Source organism: Oncorhynchus clarkii, chromosome 23 (assembly GCF_045791955.1).
Source record: "Oncorhynchus clarkii lewisi isolate Uvic-CL-2024 chromosome 23, UVic_Ocla_1.0, whole genome shotgun sequence".
In the NCBI taxonomy this organism is placed as follows: Eukaryota; Metazoa; Chordata; class Actinopteri; order Salmoniformes; family Salmonidae; genus Oncorhynchus; species Oncorhynchus clarkii.
Window position 1 is genome coordinate 60,151,016 of NC_092169.1, and position 18,088 is coordinate 60,169,103.

Genomic DNA, 18,088 nt, shown 5'->3' on the forward strand with positions numbered 1-18,088 from the left:
CGACGGCCGGTCTGAACATTAACCGCATAGCTTACTGGAATCATAATAACCGTATCTTTAATATCGGGCGAAAAAATAAATTAGTTGTTAAACTGACACGCCTTAATTGGGTTAGATTCCCACACGGCCATATTTACACGTTACTGCATCTGTAACCTGTGTCTAAACGGAAGACCGATGCCACAAACTGTTTTCACTGAAAAATACAGTCGGCTGCAGCGGTTAAAACACTGTACAATGTTTATTTTGCATTTGTGAAATTATTTTGTTGTGCTATCAAAAGTCGAGCGATTTATATTTGAAGAACCGTACCGAAATCGATTCACGTTTAGATGGGAGTCTTTGGCTGTTTTGGTATCCAGAGCCATTTCGCCCTTATTTTAATTAAACCTTTAAGAAAAAAATCTTATTTTCAATGACAGCCTAGGAACAGTCGGTTAACTGTCTGTTCAGGGGCAGCACGACAGTCAGTTAGGGGATTTGAACTTGCAACCTTCCGGTTATAAGACCAACGCACTAGGCTACCCTGCCGCCCCTTAAACAGAACATCTAAGTTCTTTGGACTATGGAGTAACGTTAGGCTCATTTAGTCCAATATCGGGCTATAGATTATGGCATACATGCAGTGGTATTGTAACAATGTGATGATCATGTGGTTCATTATGTTAAATCTTCAAGCAGGGTAGCCTAGTGGTTGGAGTGTTGTGCCAGTAACCGAAAGGTTGCAAGATCAAATCCCCGAGCTGACAAGGTACAAATCTGTCATTCTGCCCCTGAACAAGGCAGTTAACCCCACTGTTCCCCGGTAGGCCATCATTGTAAATAAGAATTTGTTCTTTAACTGGCTTGCTTAGTTAAATAAAAAATGTTAAAAAAATATTCTTGCCTTATTTTACAGGTTTCGGGGGGAGTGATCAGAAGTCATCATAAAACACCCCATCTTGCCAAATGGATGATGATCTAAAACCTCTGGATTTCATAAAGGACTTTCAAGAGTACCTGACACAGCAAACGCACCATGTCAACATGATCTCAGGCTCTGTCGGTGGGGAGATAGAGCCCGACCACCTCCAAGCTGGTGAGACTGTTATGAACACTATCAGAGTAATTTACTTTTAACTTATGATGTATGTATATGTATATATATATATATATATATATATAATATATATATATATCGGCCCAAAAAATAAGCCATATCCCTAATTTTTCTTTGGGAAGTGAAACCAGTGGAACAGGGCACAGCGCTACGGAGGAAAACCTAAAAGGTGGATTTGAACGTGTTTATTTAGTGGCGATGGTCCGTCATCTGAAAGGGGTCCTCTGGAGGAACAATGAGTGGTTATTCTGTTTATGTAACGGATGTGAAACGGCTAGCTTCGTTAGCGGTGGTGGTTCGCGCTAAATAGTGGTTCGATCGGTGACGTCACTCGCTCAGAGACCTTGAAGTAGTGGTTCCCCTTTGCTCTGCAAGGGCCGCGGCTTTTGTGGAGCGATGGGTAACGATGCTTCGTGGGTGACTGTTGTTGATGTGTGCAGAGGGTCCCTGGTTCGCGCCCGGGTATGGGGCGAGGGGTTTGTCTGAAGTTATACTGTTACATTTACATACCATATTGTGGAGATATTAACGTAACAAAGATCAAGTGATCCTCTCATATCTTTCGAGCACCAGACATAAACAGGACTGCGCCACAAATGGTTTCTGACTAGATTATCTTGCCAGAATATATATTTTGTCACCGGAAAAATAGATCAATGTAAAAATGTGATTTTACAAATCCTGCTTCCGGATAAATTCTAGATGTGATTTGAGCTACAGACCTAGGCTTTTTTGTGTGTCAGTGAGGCTTAGCTATTGTTTAGAGGTATCAATTTCCGGGTGAAAAAATTTGACTGTAAAGTATCTATTTAATTCTGTGTGTTGTCGTCTCCTCTCCCGGTAGTAGCAGCTATCCCAGACAGTGATCATCACAATGGGTCGGTGGAAGTCTCTCTGGACGACAGCTCTGGGCTGCTGGTTGACGGCTTCCAGAGAACCTTCGACGGCAAGCTCAAGTGTAGCTACTGCAGCTACGCCAGTAAAGGCACCGCTCGCCTGATAGAGCACATCAGAATTCACACAGGTAAAAATGGACCAGCCCATCTGGCATTTGCCCAACATGCCAGATGGTCAGTCCGCCCATATAGTTAGGATCTTTTTTTTTTAATTTTTTTTTTTTAAACTTGTATTTATATTGTGTGACGTTACATTTTAATGGATGTTGGAGTTGTGCCAAGATGTTCAAATAAACCTAAACCTTCCCTCTTTGTTGATTTAACAGGAGAGAAGCCTCACCGCTGCCAGCTGTGCCCCTTCGCCTCTGCCTACGAGCGCCACCTTGAGGCCCACATGCGCTCCCACACCGGAGAGAAGCCCTACAAGTGTGACCTCTGCTCCTTCCGTTGCAGCGACCGCAGTAACCTGTCCCACCACCGCCGGCGCCGCCACAAGCTTTTACCCATGAAGGGGGCGGGGCTGCCCGCCTTCCTGTCCAACAAGAAGATGCTGAACGTCCTACAGAAGAAGAGTGGCAGCTCCTTGGGCCTGGGAGGCTACAGCAGACACCTCCTCATCAACTTCAGCCCTCCCTCCATGGTGGTGGGGAAACCAGACTACCTGAACCACGAGGTGTACGAGAGCGATGTGAAGGACCATGGGACTGGAGGAGGAGCCAGCAGGGATGTCAACAGTGACATGATGGTGGACAATAATCCTCTGAACCAGCTGTCTACACTGGCAGGCCAGTTGTCCAACCTCCCCCCAGTGGACCAGACCCCTGTGTCTCCTGACAGACTGTCCTGTAACGACGTCAAGCCGTTCCTCATCCAGCAGGCCTCTGGTGCACCGATTGCAGTGTCAGTATCTTTGTCCACCAGTCAAAGTGGTGCCCACCACCACCACTACCACCACCACCACCACCAAACCTCCTCCCCAACCAGCCCCGAGGACCTCCAACCGCCTGCAGGCCATAGCAGGAACTACAGCCCCAGCCCTGTGGACCCAGAACCCAGCAGTGAGCACAGTGCACACACACGCACCAGCTCAGCTAGCATTAGTAACAGCCAGCCCAGTACCCCTGCCCTGCTCGGTAGCACACAGCACCCAGACCCACAGATGCTGCACAGCTGCCAGCACTGCGACACCTACTTCTCTGACAACATCATGTATACCATTCACATGGGTTGCCACGGCTACGAGAACCCCTTCCAGTGTAATATCTGCGGCTGTAAGTGCAGGAACAAGTATGACTTTGCCTGCCACTTTGCTCGCGGGCAGCACACGCTGTGACTGACTTCCACAGTAACCCGAGAGATGAATTTGAACAATGTTTGGCGCCTCACAGAGAACATTAACTTATTCCCGTGTTTATGATAATCAGGGATCACAGCGATTCTGATCTAGATTTTATTGTATAGTTTTTTTTATTTTTATGATATAACTTAGAGAGTGAGTGACTTTGAAATGAGGAATTGGTGTTTCTATAAATGGGAAAGCAATCTGGAGGTTGGAGACATTTATCACGTGTCCTCCTCGGTGCCGTCTGAGAATTTAAAGAAAGCAATCTGGAGGTTGGAGACATTTATCACGTGTCCTCCTCGGTGCCGTCTGAGAATTTAAAGAAAGTCAACTTCTTATTTTTTAAATGTAACCTTTTATTTAACGAGGCAAGTCAGTTAAGAACAAATTCTTATTTACAATGACAGCCTATCCCCAGGGCCAAACCTTGACGACGCAGAGCCAATTGTGTGCCTCCCTATGGGACTCCCAATCATGGCCGGATGTTATACAGCCTGGATTTGAACCAGGGACTGTTGACGTCTCTTGCACTGAGATGCAGTGCCTTAGACCGCTGCGCCACACGAGAGCCCGACTCTGAATTAGTTACATAAATATTGGGGATGTTACTAAACTTATAGTTTAAATAGCGATTAGCAAGGTATCTGGTTTCTGTGACTAGAGTTTAAACAGTTTTGGCCTTATCTTTTATTTCACCTTTATTTAACCAGGTAGACCAGTTGAGAACAAGTTCTCATTTACAACTGTGACCTGGCCAAGATAAAGCAAAGCAGTGCGACACAAACAACAACACAGAGTTACACATGGAATAAACAAACGTACAGTCAATAACACAATAGAAAAAGTATATATACAGTGTTGTGTAAATGGCGTGAGGAGGTAAGGCATGAAGCAAGAAGCATGAACAAGCCCATTGGTCCAAATAGGTGCTCAACAATGACAAACAGACAGGCTTTATTATACATTGTGTATAGTAGTGTCTCACTTTGTGGTGAGTGTAAAAACGTAACATTATATCAACGGCTTGAAGTGAATGACATCTGTGCATATTGATGCTTTCAGCTTAGACATCATTTCACTCTGTAATTTACTCTGCTCGGTTCCACATTCCGGTTGATTCCATGTGTTCTCTGTTCCACATTCAGATTGATTCCATGTGTTCTCTGTTCCACATTCAGATTGATTCCATGTGTTCTCTGTTCCACATTCCGGTTGATTCCATGTGTTCTCTGTTCCACATTCAGATTGATTCCATGTGTTCTCTGTTCCACATTCCGGTTGATTCCATGTGTTCTCTGTTCCACATTCAGATTGATTCCACGTGTTCTCTGTTCCACATTCAGATTGATTCCATGTGTTCTCTGTTCCACATTCCGGTTGATTCCATGTGTTCTCTGTTCCACATTCAGATTGATTCCATGTGTTCTCTGTTCCACATTCCGGTTGATTCCATGTGTTCTCTGTTCCACATTCAGATTGATTCCATGTGTTCTCTGCTACACATTCAGATTGATTCCATGTGTTCTCTGTTCCACATTCCGGTTGATTCCATGTGTTCTCTGTTCCACATTCAGACATCCTCTGTTGCTGCCAATCACATAATTTCTTACCATCAGCTAGCCTTACTGATTCATATTACCTGGTGCTCTTTAGCTAATACCTCCTAAATTAACAATGATCTGTAGCTTAAATGCAATTTGCGTTGGAGACAAATCATTCGGACTTGGATAAATCGTACTTCATCAGAAGGCCAAAGTATTCTTCTGAACCTTTTTTTAAAAGTATTTCAAAGTATTTCACATAACAGTTGTAGCAGTGTTGGAAATGATTGTGGTCCTTACAGTCAAAAACGAAAAACACCACCCCTTCCTGAGTATGGAAATGACTGTGGTCCTTACAGACAGTAACGTAACACCACCCCTTCCTGAGTATTGAAATGACTGTGGTCCTTACAGACAGTAACGTAACACCACCCCTTCCTGAGTATGGAAATGACTGTGGTCCTTACAGACAGTAACGTAACACCACCCCTTCCTGAGTATTGAAATGACTGTGGTCCTTACAGACAGTAACGTAACACCACCCCTCCCTGAGTATTGAAATGACTGTGGTCCTTACAGACAGTAACGTAACACCACCCCTCCCTGAGTATTGAAATGACTGTGGTCCTTACAGACAGTAACGTAACACCACCCCTCCCTGAGTATTGAAATGACTGTGGTCCTTACAGACAGTAACGTAACACCACCCCTCCCTGAGTATTGAAATGACTGTGGTCCTTACAGACAGTAACGTAACACCACCCCTTCCTGAGTATTGAAATGACTGTGGTCCTTACAGACAGTAACGTAACACCACCCCTTCCTGAGTATTGAAATGACTGTGGTCCTTACAGACAGTAACGTAACACCACCCCTCCCTGAGTATTGAAATGACTGTGGTCCTTACAGACAGTAACGTAACACCACCCCTCCCTGAGTATTGAAATGACTGTGGTCCTTACAGACAGTAACGTAACACCACCCCTTCCTGAGTATTGAAATGACTGTGGTCCTTACAGACAGTAACGTAACACCACCCCTTCCTGAGTATTGAAATGACTGTGGTCCTTACAGACAGTAACGTAACACCACCCCTCCCTGAGTATTGAAATGACTGTGGTCCTTACAGACAGTAACGTAACACCACCCCTTCCTGAGTGTTGAAATGACTGTGGTCCTTACAGACAGTAACGTAACACCACCCCTCCCTGAGTATGGAAATGACTGTGGTCCTTACAGACAGTAACGTAACACCACCCCTCCCTGAGTATTGAAATGACTGTGGTCCTTACAGACAGTAACGTAACACCACCCCTCCCTGAGTATTGAAATGACTGTGGTCCTTACAGACAGTAACGTAACACCACCCCTTCCTGAGTATGGAAATGACTGTGGTCCTTACAGACAGTAACGTAACACCACCCCTTCCTGAGTATTGAAATGACTGTGGTCCTTACAGACAGTAACGTAACACCACCCCTTCCTGAGTATTGAAATGACTGTGGTCCTTACAGACAGTAACGTAACACCACCCCTTCCTGAGTATTGAAATGACTGTGGTCCTTACAGACAGTAACGTAACACCACCCCTCCCTGAGTATTGAAATGACTGTGGTCCTTACAGACAGTAACGTAACACCACCCCTTCCTGAGTATTGAAATGACTGTGGTCCTTACAGACAGTAACGTAACACCACCCCTCCCTGAGTGTTGAAATGACTGTGGTCCTTACAGACAGTAACGTAACACCACCCCTCCCTGAGTATTGAAATGACTGTGGTCCTTACAGACAGTAACGTAACACCACCCCTTCCTGAGTATGGAAATGACTGTGGTCCTTACAGACAGTAACGTAACACCACCCCTTCCTGAGTGTTGAAATGACTGTGGTCCTTACAGACAGTAACGTAACACCACCCCTTCCTGAGTGTTGAAATGACTGTGGTCCTTACAGACAGTAACGTAACACCACCCCTCCCTGAGTATTGAAATGACTGTGGTCCTTACAGGCAGTAACGTAACACCACCCCTTCCTGAGTATTGAAATGACTGTGGTCCTTACAGACAGTAACGTAACACCACCCCTTCCTGAGTATGGAAATGACTGTGGTCCTTACAGACAGTAACGTAACACCACCCCTTCCTGAGTATTGAAATGACTGTGGTCCTTACAGACAGTAACGTAACACCACCCCTTCCTGAGTATGGAAATGATTGTGGTCCTTACAGACAGTAACGTAACACCACCCCTTCCTGAGTATGGAAATGACTGTGGTCCTTACAGACAGTAACGTAGCACCACCCCTTCCTGAGTATTGAAATGATTTGCACAGATCAGAGCCTGGAGTTTGTTTTTCATATTGTATGTTAAAAAGGATTTCCTGTTTGTTTTCTGGAAACATAGATTGATGTAGCAGTGTCTAATGGTCCCCGTATTGGAGTGGTGTTTTCTATGCAGTGATCTAGGATGTGTAGGATTGGCTGCCAATCAATGATCTATATTGGACTATGGAGAAAGTCATGTTATGATATGAAACACCACAGGGTGGAAATATGTAGATTCTGATTTACACTGAAGAAAAATATAAATTTCAAATGCAAAATTGTAAAAGATTCAAAGAGTTCCAGTTCATATAAAGGAAATCAGTCAATGTAAATACATTCATTAGGCCCTAATCTATGGATTTATACATGACTGGGAATACAGACATGTGTATGTTGGTCACAGATATACTACATGACTGATAATACAGTCTGTTGGTCACAGATATACTACATGACTGATAATACAGTCTGTTGGTCACAGATATACTACATGACTGATAATACAGTCTGTTGGTCACAGATATACTACATGACTGATAATACAGTCTGTTGGTCACAGATATACTACATGACTGATAATACAGTCTGTTGGTCACAGATACACTACATGACTGGGAATACAGTCTGTTGGGTCACAGATATACTACATGACTGGGAATACAGACATACAAACAAACAACCAGAACAGGGGAGTGGATCAGAAAACCAGTCAGTATCTGGTGTGACAAACCATTTGCCTCATGCAGCGCGACACATCTCCTTCACATAGAGTTGATCAGGCTGTTGATTGTGGCCTGTGGAATGTTGTTGTCCCACTCCTCTTCAAATGGCTGTGTGAAGTTGCTGGATATTGGGCGGGACCTGGAACCACGCTGTCGTACACGTCGATCCAGAGCATCCCAAACATGCTCATTGAGCGACATGTCTGGTGAGTATGCAGGCCATGGAAGAACTGGGACATGTTCAGCTTCCAGGAATTGTGTGCAGGTCCTTGCGACATGGGGCCGTGCTTTATCATGCTGAAACATGAGGTGATGACGGTGGATGAACGGCACGACAATGAGCCTCAGGATCTCGTCACAGTATCCCTGTGTATTCAAATTGCCATCGAAGGTGAGCATTTGCCCACTGGAGTCGATCACGATACAGAACTGCAGTCAGGTCGAGACCCTGGTGAGGACAACAAACAGATGAGCTTCCCTGAGCCGGTTTCTAACAGTGTGTAAAATATCTATGGTTATGCAAACCCACAGTTTAATCAACAGTCCAGGTGGCTGGTCTCAGATCCCATAGGTCCTGGGTTGGCGTGGTTACACACTGGGGTTGTGAGGCTGGTTGGACGAACTGTCAAATTCTCTAATGCCACATCTGTCAGGTGGATGGATTATCTTGGCAAAGGGGGAAAAACTCACTAACAGGGATGTAAACAAATTTGGGCACAACATTTGAGATAAATATGTTTTTTGTGTGTATAGAACATTTCTGGGATTTTTGTTTTTAATGATTTCTTTGGGGGGGTTCCTTTATTTCAGCTCATGAAACATGGGACCTTCACTTTACATATTGTGTTTATATTTTTGTTCAGTGTATAATTTTAGTCAAATGTTAACACCTTGAAAAGGCCTTTTGTGTTATTGTAATTTGTTACAGTAACTGTAATATATTACATTATTACCATTACTAAGAAGACTGAGTTTATTATTTATATCATATAGGCCTGTAATATATTACATTATTACCATTACTAAGACGACTGAGTTTATTATTTATATCATATAGGCCTGTAATATATTACATTATTACCATTACTAAGAAGACTGAGTTTATTATTTATATCATATAGGCCTGTAATATATTACATTATTACCATTACTAAGAAAACTGAGTTTATTATTTATATCATATAGGCCTGTAATATATTACATTATTACCATTACTAAGAAAACTGAGTTTATTATTTATATCATATAGGCCTGTTGTAAATACAGGACTTTTTATTATTTGGTTATTAAGAAGTTAGAACAACGAACTTTCTGATTTCAGAGGGGTATAGAGGTCACGTAGAGAGGGGTATAGAGGTCACGTAGAGAGGGGTATAGAGGTCACGTAGAGAGGGGTATAGAGGTCACGTAGAGAGGGGTATAGAGGTCACGTAGAGAGGGGTATAGAGGTCACGTAGAGAGGGGTATAGAGGTCACGTAGAGAGGGGTATAGAGGTCACGTAGAGAGGGGTATAGAGGTCACGTAGAGAGGGGTATAGAGGTCACGTAGAGAGGGTTATAGAGGTCACGTAGAGAGGGGTATAGAGGTCACGTAGAGACTATTTGATGACATGGTATAGTTGTGTGATATGAAGGGAAGGTTGCCTTTCCAGGAAGTGAAATATTCAAATTGACAGGGACTCTTCTATAGTTTATATTTCAACAAAACAGAAATCATGAAATAGGTGAATATTTGCTGGAGCTGTCCGTGGTGCTGAAGAGGATTTATCTTGTTGAGCGTTAAGGAGGCCTCCCTCCCTTCGCCTAACTTGAGACCATCATGCAAAAACCATATACATGGACATTGTACTTACTACATGTTGTCAAACAGCCCTCTATAAAACCATATACATGGACATTGAACTACAGGTTGTCAAACAGCCCTCTATAAAACCATATACATGGACATTGCACTTACTACATGTTGTCAAACAGCCCTCTATAAAACCATATACATGGACATTGAACTACATGTTGTCAAACAGCCCTCTATAAAACCATATACAGTGGGGCAAAAAAAGTATTTAGTCAGCCACCAATTGTGCAAGTTCTCCCACTAAAAAGATGAGAGAGGCCTGTAATTTTCATCGTAGGTACACTTCAACTATGACAGACAAAATGAGAAAAAAAAAATCCAGAAAATCACATTGTAGGATTTTTTTATGAATTTATTTGCAAATTATGGTGGAAAATAAGTATTTGGTCACCTACAAACAAGCAATATTTCTGGCTCTCACAGACCGGGTCATTCATTCCTGTTATACAGTGCCTTTTCTGTCCCCAGGAAATAACATCTCTTATTCTCTGTAGAATGTGGTTTCCAAAGAGCTTTAAATAGAAAGGTAGGTGTCCTTTCCCATAAAAACACAAAAGATATCGATATCAATGGGAATTTTATTTGCATTTTTTGACCATTTTGTTTTTCATTGGATGATGACATCACAATCAGGAAGTGTCCCATGACAGTGCAACGCCACATGAAGTATCAACACTCGGTTTAAACACATCTACATTTTAATGTTTCGTGATGTCAGTCAGTACGGTCTCGCTCTTAAAATGTCCCCCGGCTGTTCGGCTAAAGTAGATGAACATTTGATCATTTCAAATTGTGTTTGACGGAACAGTAAAAAAAATGATCTTCAAGTGTTCACCATTATGCCAGCTGGATCTTGATCACTCACAGTGCTACGGCTAAGTTAGCCTCCACATTTCCACCTTGCTAGGTTCCACCCAGTGCTACGGCTAAGTTAAGCTCCACATTTCTACCTTGCTAGGTTCCACCCAGTGCTACGGCTAAGTTAGCCTCCACATTTCCACCTTGCTAGGTTCCACCTTGCTATGTTCCACCCAGTGCTACGGCTAAGTTAGCCTCCACATTTCCACCTTGCTAGGTTCCAACTTGCTATGTTCCACCCAGTGCTACGGCTAAGTTAGCCTCCACATTTCCACCTTACTAGGTTCCACCCAGTGCTACGGCTAAGTTAGCCTCCACATTTCCACCTTGCTAGGTTCCACCTTGCTATGTTCCACCCAGTGCTACGGCTAAGTTAGCCTCCACATTTCCACCTTGCTAGGTTCCACCCAGTGCTACGGCTAAGTTAGCCTCCACATTTCCACCTTGTTAGGTTCCACCCAGTGCTACGGCTAAGTTAGCCTCCACATTTCCACCTTGCTATGTTCCACCCAGTGCTACGGCTAAGTTAGCCTCCACATTTCCACCTTACTAGGTTCCACCCAGTGCTACGGCTAAGTTAGCCTCCACATTTCTACCTTGCTAGGTTCCACCCAGTGCTACGGCTAAGTTAGCCTCCACATTTCCACCTTACTAGGTTCCACCCAGTGCTACGGCTAAGTTAGCCTCCACATTTCCACCCTGTTAGGTTCCACCTTGCTAGGTTCCACCCTGTATATGCACCTAACAGGTTGGACGTTTTGTCAGAAAAATATATAAATAAACTAACGTCAATATGTATGACTATTTACATAGAATCAATGAAAGTTACATAACGGCGATCATCTATCCCTCATTTTCTGTGTCATTTTATTCTGTCATAAGGAGTAAGGTATCTTGCAATGATTTCCTGTTTCTCTCTGTTGAAGACGTCCACGGCTCTGTTCACAACCCGCTCCACCTCCACGCCCTCTCCCTGGGTTAAGGGAAGGCCGTGGAGAACTTGTCTCCGCAGGTCCTGGAGAAATCTGGTTTTGGATTCATTGAAGTCGGCTGCCAGAGACCTCATCCTCTCGGGGGGAAGTTGATGTTCTGAACATAGAGGATGAAGAGTTGTGATTTACTGGAGAGCGTATAAAGAAGGAAGGGGAGGTAGTGAGTCAAGAAACATTCTACCTACAATATAAACACACAATCATTCATTCTCTCTGTTTATTGTTGTTGTTTTTTTTACCTTTATTTAACCAGGCAAGTCAGTTAAGAACAAATTCTTATTTACAATGACGACCTAGGAACAGTGGGTTAACTGCCTGTTCAGGGGCAGAACGACAGATTTGTACCTTGTCAGCTCGGGGGTTTGAACTCGCAACCTTCCGGTTACTAGTCCAACGCTCTAACCACTAGGCTACTACATGCCTTGCATTAACTCATTAACTCTTGATTATGTTTTTTTTTTTTTAAAGGTAGACTCAGCCAGATGACGTTGAAACAAGATTTTGAGATGAGCGCGGGGCAAGACGTTACTGCCATGTTCTCACACAGTCAAGAGTATCTGACACGTGTTACGAGGGGAGCTTCACACTACCACGACGTGGTTGGTACGCCCCCCCCCCCAAAAAAAACAGAAGTTAGTCGTCTCGTGCTTCAACACCTCTTTTAGTTGTTGTGGAAATGGGCCGGATGTTGTGTTTATTTCGTGCGGGCAACGTCATCTCACTGAGGGGAGAGTAAACACCTCAGAATGTCCACGTGCTCCATGTTTATATTCCCTTTGTTTGGCGTTCGTTCGGCACGGCGGGTTTTAGGGGCCGACTGCCGGTGGGCGTACGGCTGACAACATTTTCCGCTTGCAAATTACGCCTGGCATTCCGTTCAGAGTCGCTAAGTACTCTCAGCCGGCAAACTCTATCAGTGTGTGTGTGTGTGTGTGTGTGTGTGTGTGTGGGCTTTAAGGATCACAGTAAGGATGAATACTGACCTCTGGCTTCCTGCATGGCCTGTGAGACCAGGCGTCTGCAGGCCTGGTCAGCCTGGTGGACCACACTGGACACACAGCTCTGACGGTCAGCCTCCTACAGAATATAGAATACACCACAGCTCTGAGGGTCAGCCTCCTACAGAATACACCACAGCTCTGACGGTCAGCCTCCTACAGAATATAGAATACACCACAGCTCTGAGGGTCAGCCTCCTACAGAATATAGAATACACCACAGCTCTGAGGGTCAGCCTCCTACAGAATATAGAATACACCACAGCTCTGAGGGTCAGCCTCCTACAGAATACACCACAGCTCTGACGGTCAGCCTCCTACAGAATATAGAATACACCACAGCTCTGAGGGTCAGCCTCCTACAGAATATAGAATACACCACAGCTCTGACGGTCAGCCTCCTACAGAATACAGCAGAGGTCACGTTAACATGGTCAAAATGCTCATCACCATACTGTAAGCTGCTCTGGCTCCTACTAGACTCAGTGGGTCCCATGAACTAACAGAACATACCTTCTGCTCAGCGTTGTCCTGGACTGGACTCAGTGGGTTCCATGAACTAACAGAACATACCTTCTGCTCAGCGTTGTCCTGGACTGGACTCAGTGGGTTCCATGAACTAACAGAACATACCTTCTGCTCAGTGTGGTCCTGGACTGGACTCAGCGGGTTCCATGAACTAACAGAACATACCTTCTGCTCAGCGTTGTCCTGGACTGGACTCAGTGGGTTCCATGAACTAACAGAACATACCTTCTGCTCAGCGTTGTCCTGGACTGGACTCAGTGGGTTCCATGAACTAACAGAACATACCTTCTGCTCAGCGTTGTCCTGGACTGGACTCAGTGGGTTCTCCAACGCAGTAGAGATCACCTTCACCAACCTTTGGCTGAAGGAGACGGTGAAACACAAGGTTAATATACATAAACAGTAACATTTGATTAACGTCCCATTTCCTGTCTGATTGCTTGGATCGGATGGGGCCCCAGTGTCTCTTGACCCCTCCTGTCTCAGCCTCCAGTATTTATGCTGCAGTAGTTTATGTGTCGGGGGGCTAGGGTCAGTCTGTTATATCTGGAGTACTTCTCCTGTCCTTTCCGGTGTCCTGTGTGAATTTAAGTGTGCTCTCTCTAATTCTCTCTTTCTCTCTTTCTTTCTCTCTCTCGGAGGACCTGAGCCCTAGGACCATGCCTCAGGACTACCTGACATGATGACTCCTTGCTGTCCCCAGTCCACCTGGCCGTGCTGCTGCTCCAGTTTCAACTGACCTGAGCCCTAGGACCATGCCCCAGGACTACCTGACATGATGACTCCTTGCTGTCCCCAGTCCACCTGACCGTGCTGCTGCTCCAGTTTCAACTGTTCTGCCTTATTATTATTATTCGACCATGCTGGTCATTTATGAACATTTGAACATCTTGGCCATGTTCTGTTATAATCTCCACCCGGCACAGCCAGAAGAGGACTGGCCACCCCTCAGAGCCTGGTTCCTCTCTAGGTTTCTTCCTAGGTTTTGGCCTTTCTAGGGAGTTTTTCCTAGCCATCGTGCTTCTACACCTGCATTGCTTGCTGTTTGGAGTTTTAGGCTGGGTTTCTGTACAGCACTTTGAGATATCAGCTGATGTACGAAGGGCTATATAAATATATTTGATTTGATTGCTTGTGTAAGGGGACACTTCCCTAGACTCACTCACATGTATCCTATGGTGAAGTGGTGTTCGCTGTCCAGAGTGACACTGTTCTGCTCCCATGGGTTTCTCTGAGGGTTTGGAGGCTCCATGCGCTTGGCCATCTCTACTATAACATCACTGGGTAACGGCTGGGGCCTCAGCTGGTTTCTCCTGACACACGACTCCACGGGACAGTGGACGTACACCTGACAGAATCCCACAGAGTCTGTTTTCAAAGAGAAAAAATGTCAACGTAGGCAAACGATATCTATGATTTACTAACTGTTTCCACGGAAACGGAATTACGCCGAGACTCTGATTTAACACGAAGACTTATGCTAAACCAAAAAAAAAACATTGATTTCAAAGTTTAACAAACCAAACATACAATTCTATGCACAACAACTTGTTTTAACAATTTACATAGTAAATAAATAAAAATAAATTTAAAAAAAAAACATTTACTGGAAAAACTGTGCAGATGCAAAAGTTTGGTAACAGAATTATGGTCAAATCTCCCTCAGTTTTATTCTGTTAACAAACTTTATCTGCACAGTTGTTCCTGTAAAATGTGTTTTTGTTTTCTGTGGACATATTTAAAAGTCGTCCTTGTTTCGTTTGGTACATTTGTTTGGTAATTTGTAACTTTTTGGGCGACCAGACCAAATGCACATAGAAATGTGACTTATAGATCTGTCATTTTCATTGAAAGCGAGTCTTAGAAAGCGGTAGGTCTGTTCTAGGTGTGCAATTTCTATGCTTCCCATACTTATTTTTGCATAATGTACTTTCAGTTTTGTACACCGGGCTTCAAACAGCTTTAAATAAAATATTATCAAGACATTTCACAATGTTTCAGACGGTGCAGTAACTCTCTACAACGGGGTTTCAGACGGTGCAGTAACTCTCTACAACAGGGTTTCAGACGGTGCAGTAACTCTCTACCACGGGGTTTCAGACGGTGCAGTAACTCTCTACGACGGGGTTTCAGACGGTGCAGTAACTCTCTACAACGGGGTTTCAGACGGTGCAGTAACTCTCTACGACGGGGTTTCAGACGGTGCAGTAACTCTCTACGACGGGGTTTCAGACGGTGCAGTAACTCTCTACGACGGGGTTTCAGACGGTGCAGTAACTCTCTACGACGGGGTTTCAGACGGTGCAGTAACTCTCTACCACGGGGTTTCAGACGGTGCAGTAACTCTCTACGACAGGGTTTCAGACGGTGCAGTAACTCTCTACAACGGGGTTTCAGACGGTGCAGTAACTCTCTACAACGGGGTTTCAGACGGTGCAGTAACTCTCTACCACGGGGTTTCAGACGGTGCAGTAACTCTCTACGACGGGGTTTCAGACGGTGCAGTAACTCTCTACCACGGGGTTTCAGACGGTGCAGTAACTCTCTACGACGGGGTTTCAGACGGTGCAGTAACTCTCTACGACGGGGTTTCAGACGGTGCAGTAACTCTCTACGACGGGGTTTCAGATTTAACATACGTTTTCTGGCCAGTTGGTACACCTCGTATCTCATGCTTGGATAGTAGAAGTTGTCGTCCAGCAGAATGACGAGTGGCGGCGGTGGTCGATCTGAAGGTGATGGGTAAGCCTGAGAAGAGCCCATCGGTGTCCCGCAGACCTGAGAAGAGCCCACCGGTGTCCCGCAGACCTGAGAAGAGCCCACCGGTGTCCCGCAGACCTGAGAAGAGCCCGCCGGTGTCCCGCAGAACGGAGAAGAGCCAACCGGTGTCCCGCAGACCTGAGAAGAGCCCGCCGGTGTCCCGCAGACCTGAGAAGAGCCCGCCGGTGTCCCGCAGACCTGAGAAGAGCCCGCCGGTGTCCCGCAGACCTGAGCGGCGTGAAGGAGACGACTCCGGGCATCACTGTTGATCTGGTAGATGATTGGTGGTAGCTGCTCTGTGGGACTCTGTAGGAACTGTTCAACACACTGCAGCACCGCTTGTCTGTGACATTTCCATTCAGTCTGCTGAAAGACATGGGGGTTGTGGCACAGTGACATGAGGAATACATGTGACAAACCCTGTTCTTTCATTTCCATTCAGTCTGCTGAGACATGGGGGTTGTGGCACAGTGACATGAGGAATACATTCATGACAAACTCTGTTGCCTATTTCAAATAGTATATCATATTGTAATGACCCTGGGTTTATAAGCGCTGGAAATCGAGCATGCTTTTGCGGCACAGTCGATAGGGCGCCGGACCCGAGGGTTCGAGACCTGCTCCTTGCCGTTTCATTACAGTATCAATCAAACCTATGACGCATTTATATGGAAATTAACTTAATGTTGTCTAATTGCAGTTGCTTTACAGGCAGTGTAATTCAATAATGCAGATTTGATTGAATTTCGGCACAAAAAAATCCCAGGTGGGTAGTTGAGAATTTACAGTTCTCAGTAGTCTACATTGATATAAACAGGACTTAGACTTGTAATGTACCGTCTGCGATCGCGGAACATCCTCCTCATCCTCGACTTCCTTCACATTGAAAGCGTCACCGGGAATCAGGTCGTCGTAAGAAATGACAGCGGACCTCCATCCTCGTTGGACAGAGTGAGAGTTGACCGCCTGTGCAAGCGTCGACTTCCCTGCTGCAGGTAAACCGCAGAGAACACACAAGCATATCCGGGTGCACATCGCAAATTAACACTATCTTCCTTTAGATCCATCGACGGAACGATTTGTCACCTTTGCAACGTTATTAAACTATTATTTGTTGAGGAATGTCCTCTTCCTGACCCATAACAAGTCCACGTCATAATCCAGTACTTCTATGGTGGTTTTGTTTTGGTAAGTGTACTAGTTTATGGCCCAGTGCTGCCACCTAACGGTGCTGGAGGTTCTACCAAAACCAATGGCATGTTCAGAGTAATACCAAAGACAGGACAGTATCAAAGACCGGCTCAAACTGATTCTCCAACGGAAGTCCCCGTTCATACTAGGTAAACTCACGCGTACAAACACGTCATCGGGTCCTCTCGTGTCGAACTGCGCATGTGCACGCCGTCTCAAAGCCACTCCTTCGACAAAAGTTTTAAAAATCAAATCAAATGCTATTGGTCACATATTTAGTAGATGCTATTGGTCACATACACACATTCAGCAGATGTTATTGGTCACATATTTAGTAGATGCCATTGGTCACATACACATATTTAGCAGATGTTATTGGTCACAGACACATATTCAGCAGATGTTATTGGTCACATATTCAGCAGATGTAATTGGTCACATGCACATATTTAGTAGATGCCATTGGTCACATACACATATTCAGCAGATGTTATTGGTCACATATTCAGCAGATGTTATTGGTCACATATTCAGCAGATGTTATTGGTCACATACACATATTTAGTAGATGCCATTGGTCACATACACATATTCAGCAGATGTTATTGGTCACATATTCAGCAGATGTTATTGGTCACATATTCAGCAGATGTTATTGGTCACATACACATATTCACCAGATGTTATTGCGGGTGTAGCGAAATGCTTGTGTTTCTAACTCCAACAGTGCAGTAGTCTCTAACAATTCACAACAAAACACACATCTAAAAGTAAGATGTATGTAATTAAGAAATATATCAATATTAAGACGAGCAATGTTGGAGTGGCATTGACTAAAAATACAGTACATATGAGATGAGTAAAGCAGTATGTAAACATTATTAAAGTGACCAGTGTTCCATTATTAAAGTGACCAGTGATTCCATTATTAAAGTGACCAGTGTTCCATTATTAAAGTGACCAGTGTTCCATTATTAAAGT

General features: G+C 44.5%; 2 protein-coding genes across 3 annotated transcripts; one reads left to right on the plus strand and one right to left on the minus strand.

The window, feature by feature from the left end:
- The first annotated feature begins 874 nt into the window (after positions 1-874).
- Positions 875-7,554, plus strand: LOC139381164 (zinc finger protein Pegasus-like). Of its 2 annotated transcripts, none has more exons than XM_071124544.1 (3): positions 875-1,078; positions 1,944-2,123; positions 2,322-7,554. In XM_071124544.1, the coding sequence occupies exons 1-3, from the start codon at positions 949-951 to the stop codon at positions 3,326-3,328; spliced, it is 1,317 nt and encodes a 438-aa protein (XP_070980645.1). In that variant the 5' UTR covers positions 875-948; the 3' UTR covers positions 3,329-7,554. The 2 variants fall into 2 exon arrangements, with proteins under 2 accessions (XP_070980645.1, XP_070980646.1); XM_071124545.1 differs by having other exon boundaries at positions 1,947-2,123.
- Positions 7,555-10,127: 2,573 nt separating this feature from the next.
- Positions 10,128-17,108, minus strand: LOC139381780 (L-seryl-tRNA(Sec) kinase). The gene is given in 8 exon segments (XM_071125532.1): positions 10,128-11,727; positions 12,614-12,707; positions 13,442-13,517; positions 14,323-14,524; positions 15,796-15,904; positions 15,935-16,282; positions 16,754-16,938; positions 16,941-17,108. Coding segments are annotated over 8 exon segments (1,284 nt in total). The 5' UTR covers positions 16,984-17,108; the 3' UTR covers positions 10,128-11,500.
- Positions 17,109-18,088: the final 980 nt, after the last annotated feature.

Coding starts and splice junctions, on each gene's coding strand:
- LOC139381164 (XM_071124544.1), top strand. CDS start 949: ATGGATGATGATCTAAAACCTCTGGATTTCATAAAGGACTTTCAAGAG. Junction 1,079..1,943: donor GCCCGACCACCTCCAAGCTG/GTGAGACTGTTA, acceptor CTCTCCCGGTAG/TAGCAGCTATCCCAGACAGT. Junction 2,124..2,321: donor GCACATCAGAATTCACACAG/GTAAAAATGGAC, acceptor TTGATTTAACAG/GAGAGAAGCCTCACCGCTGC.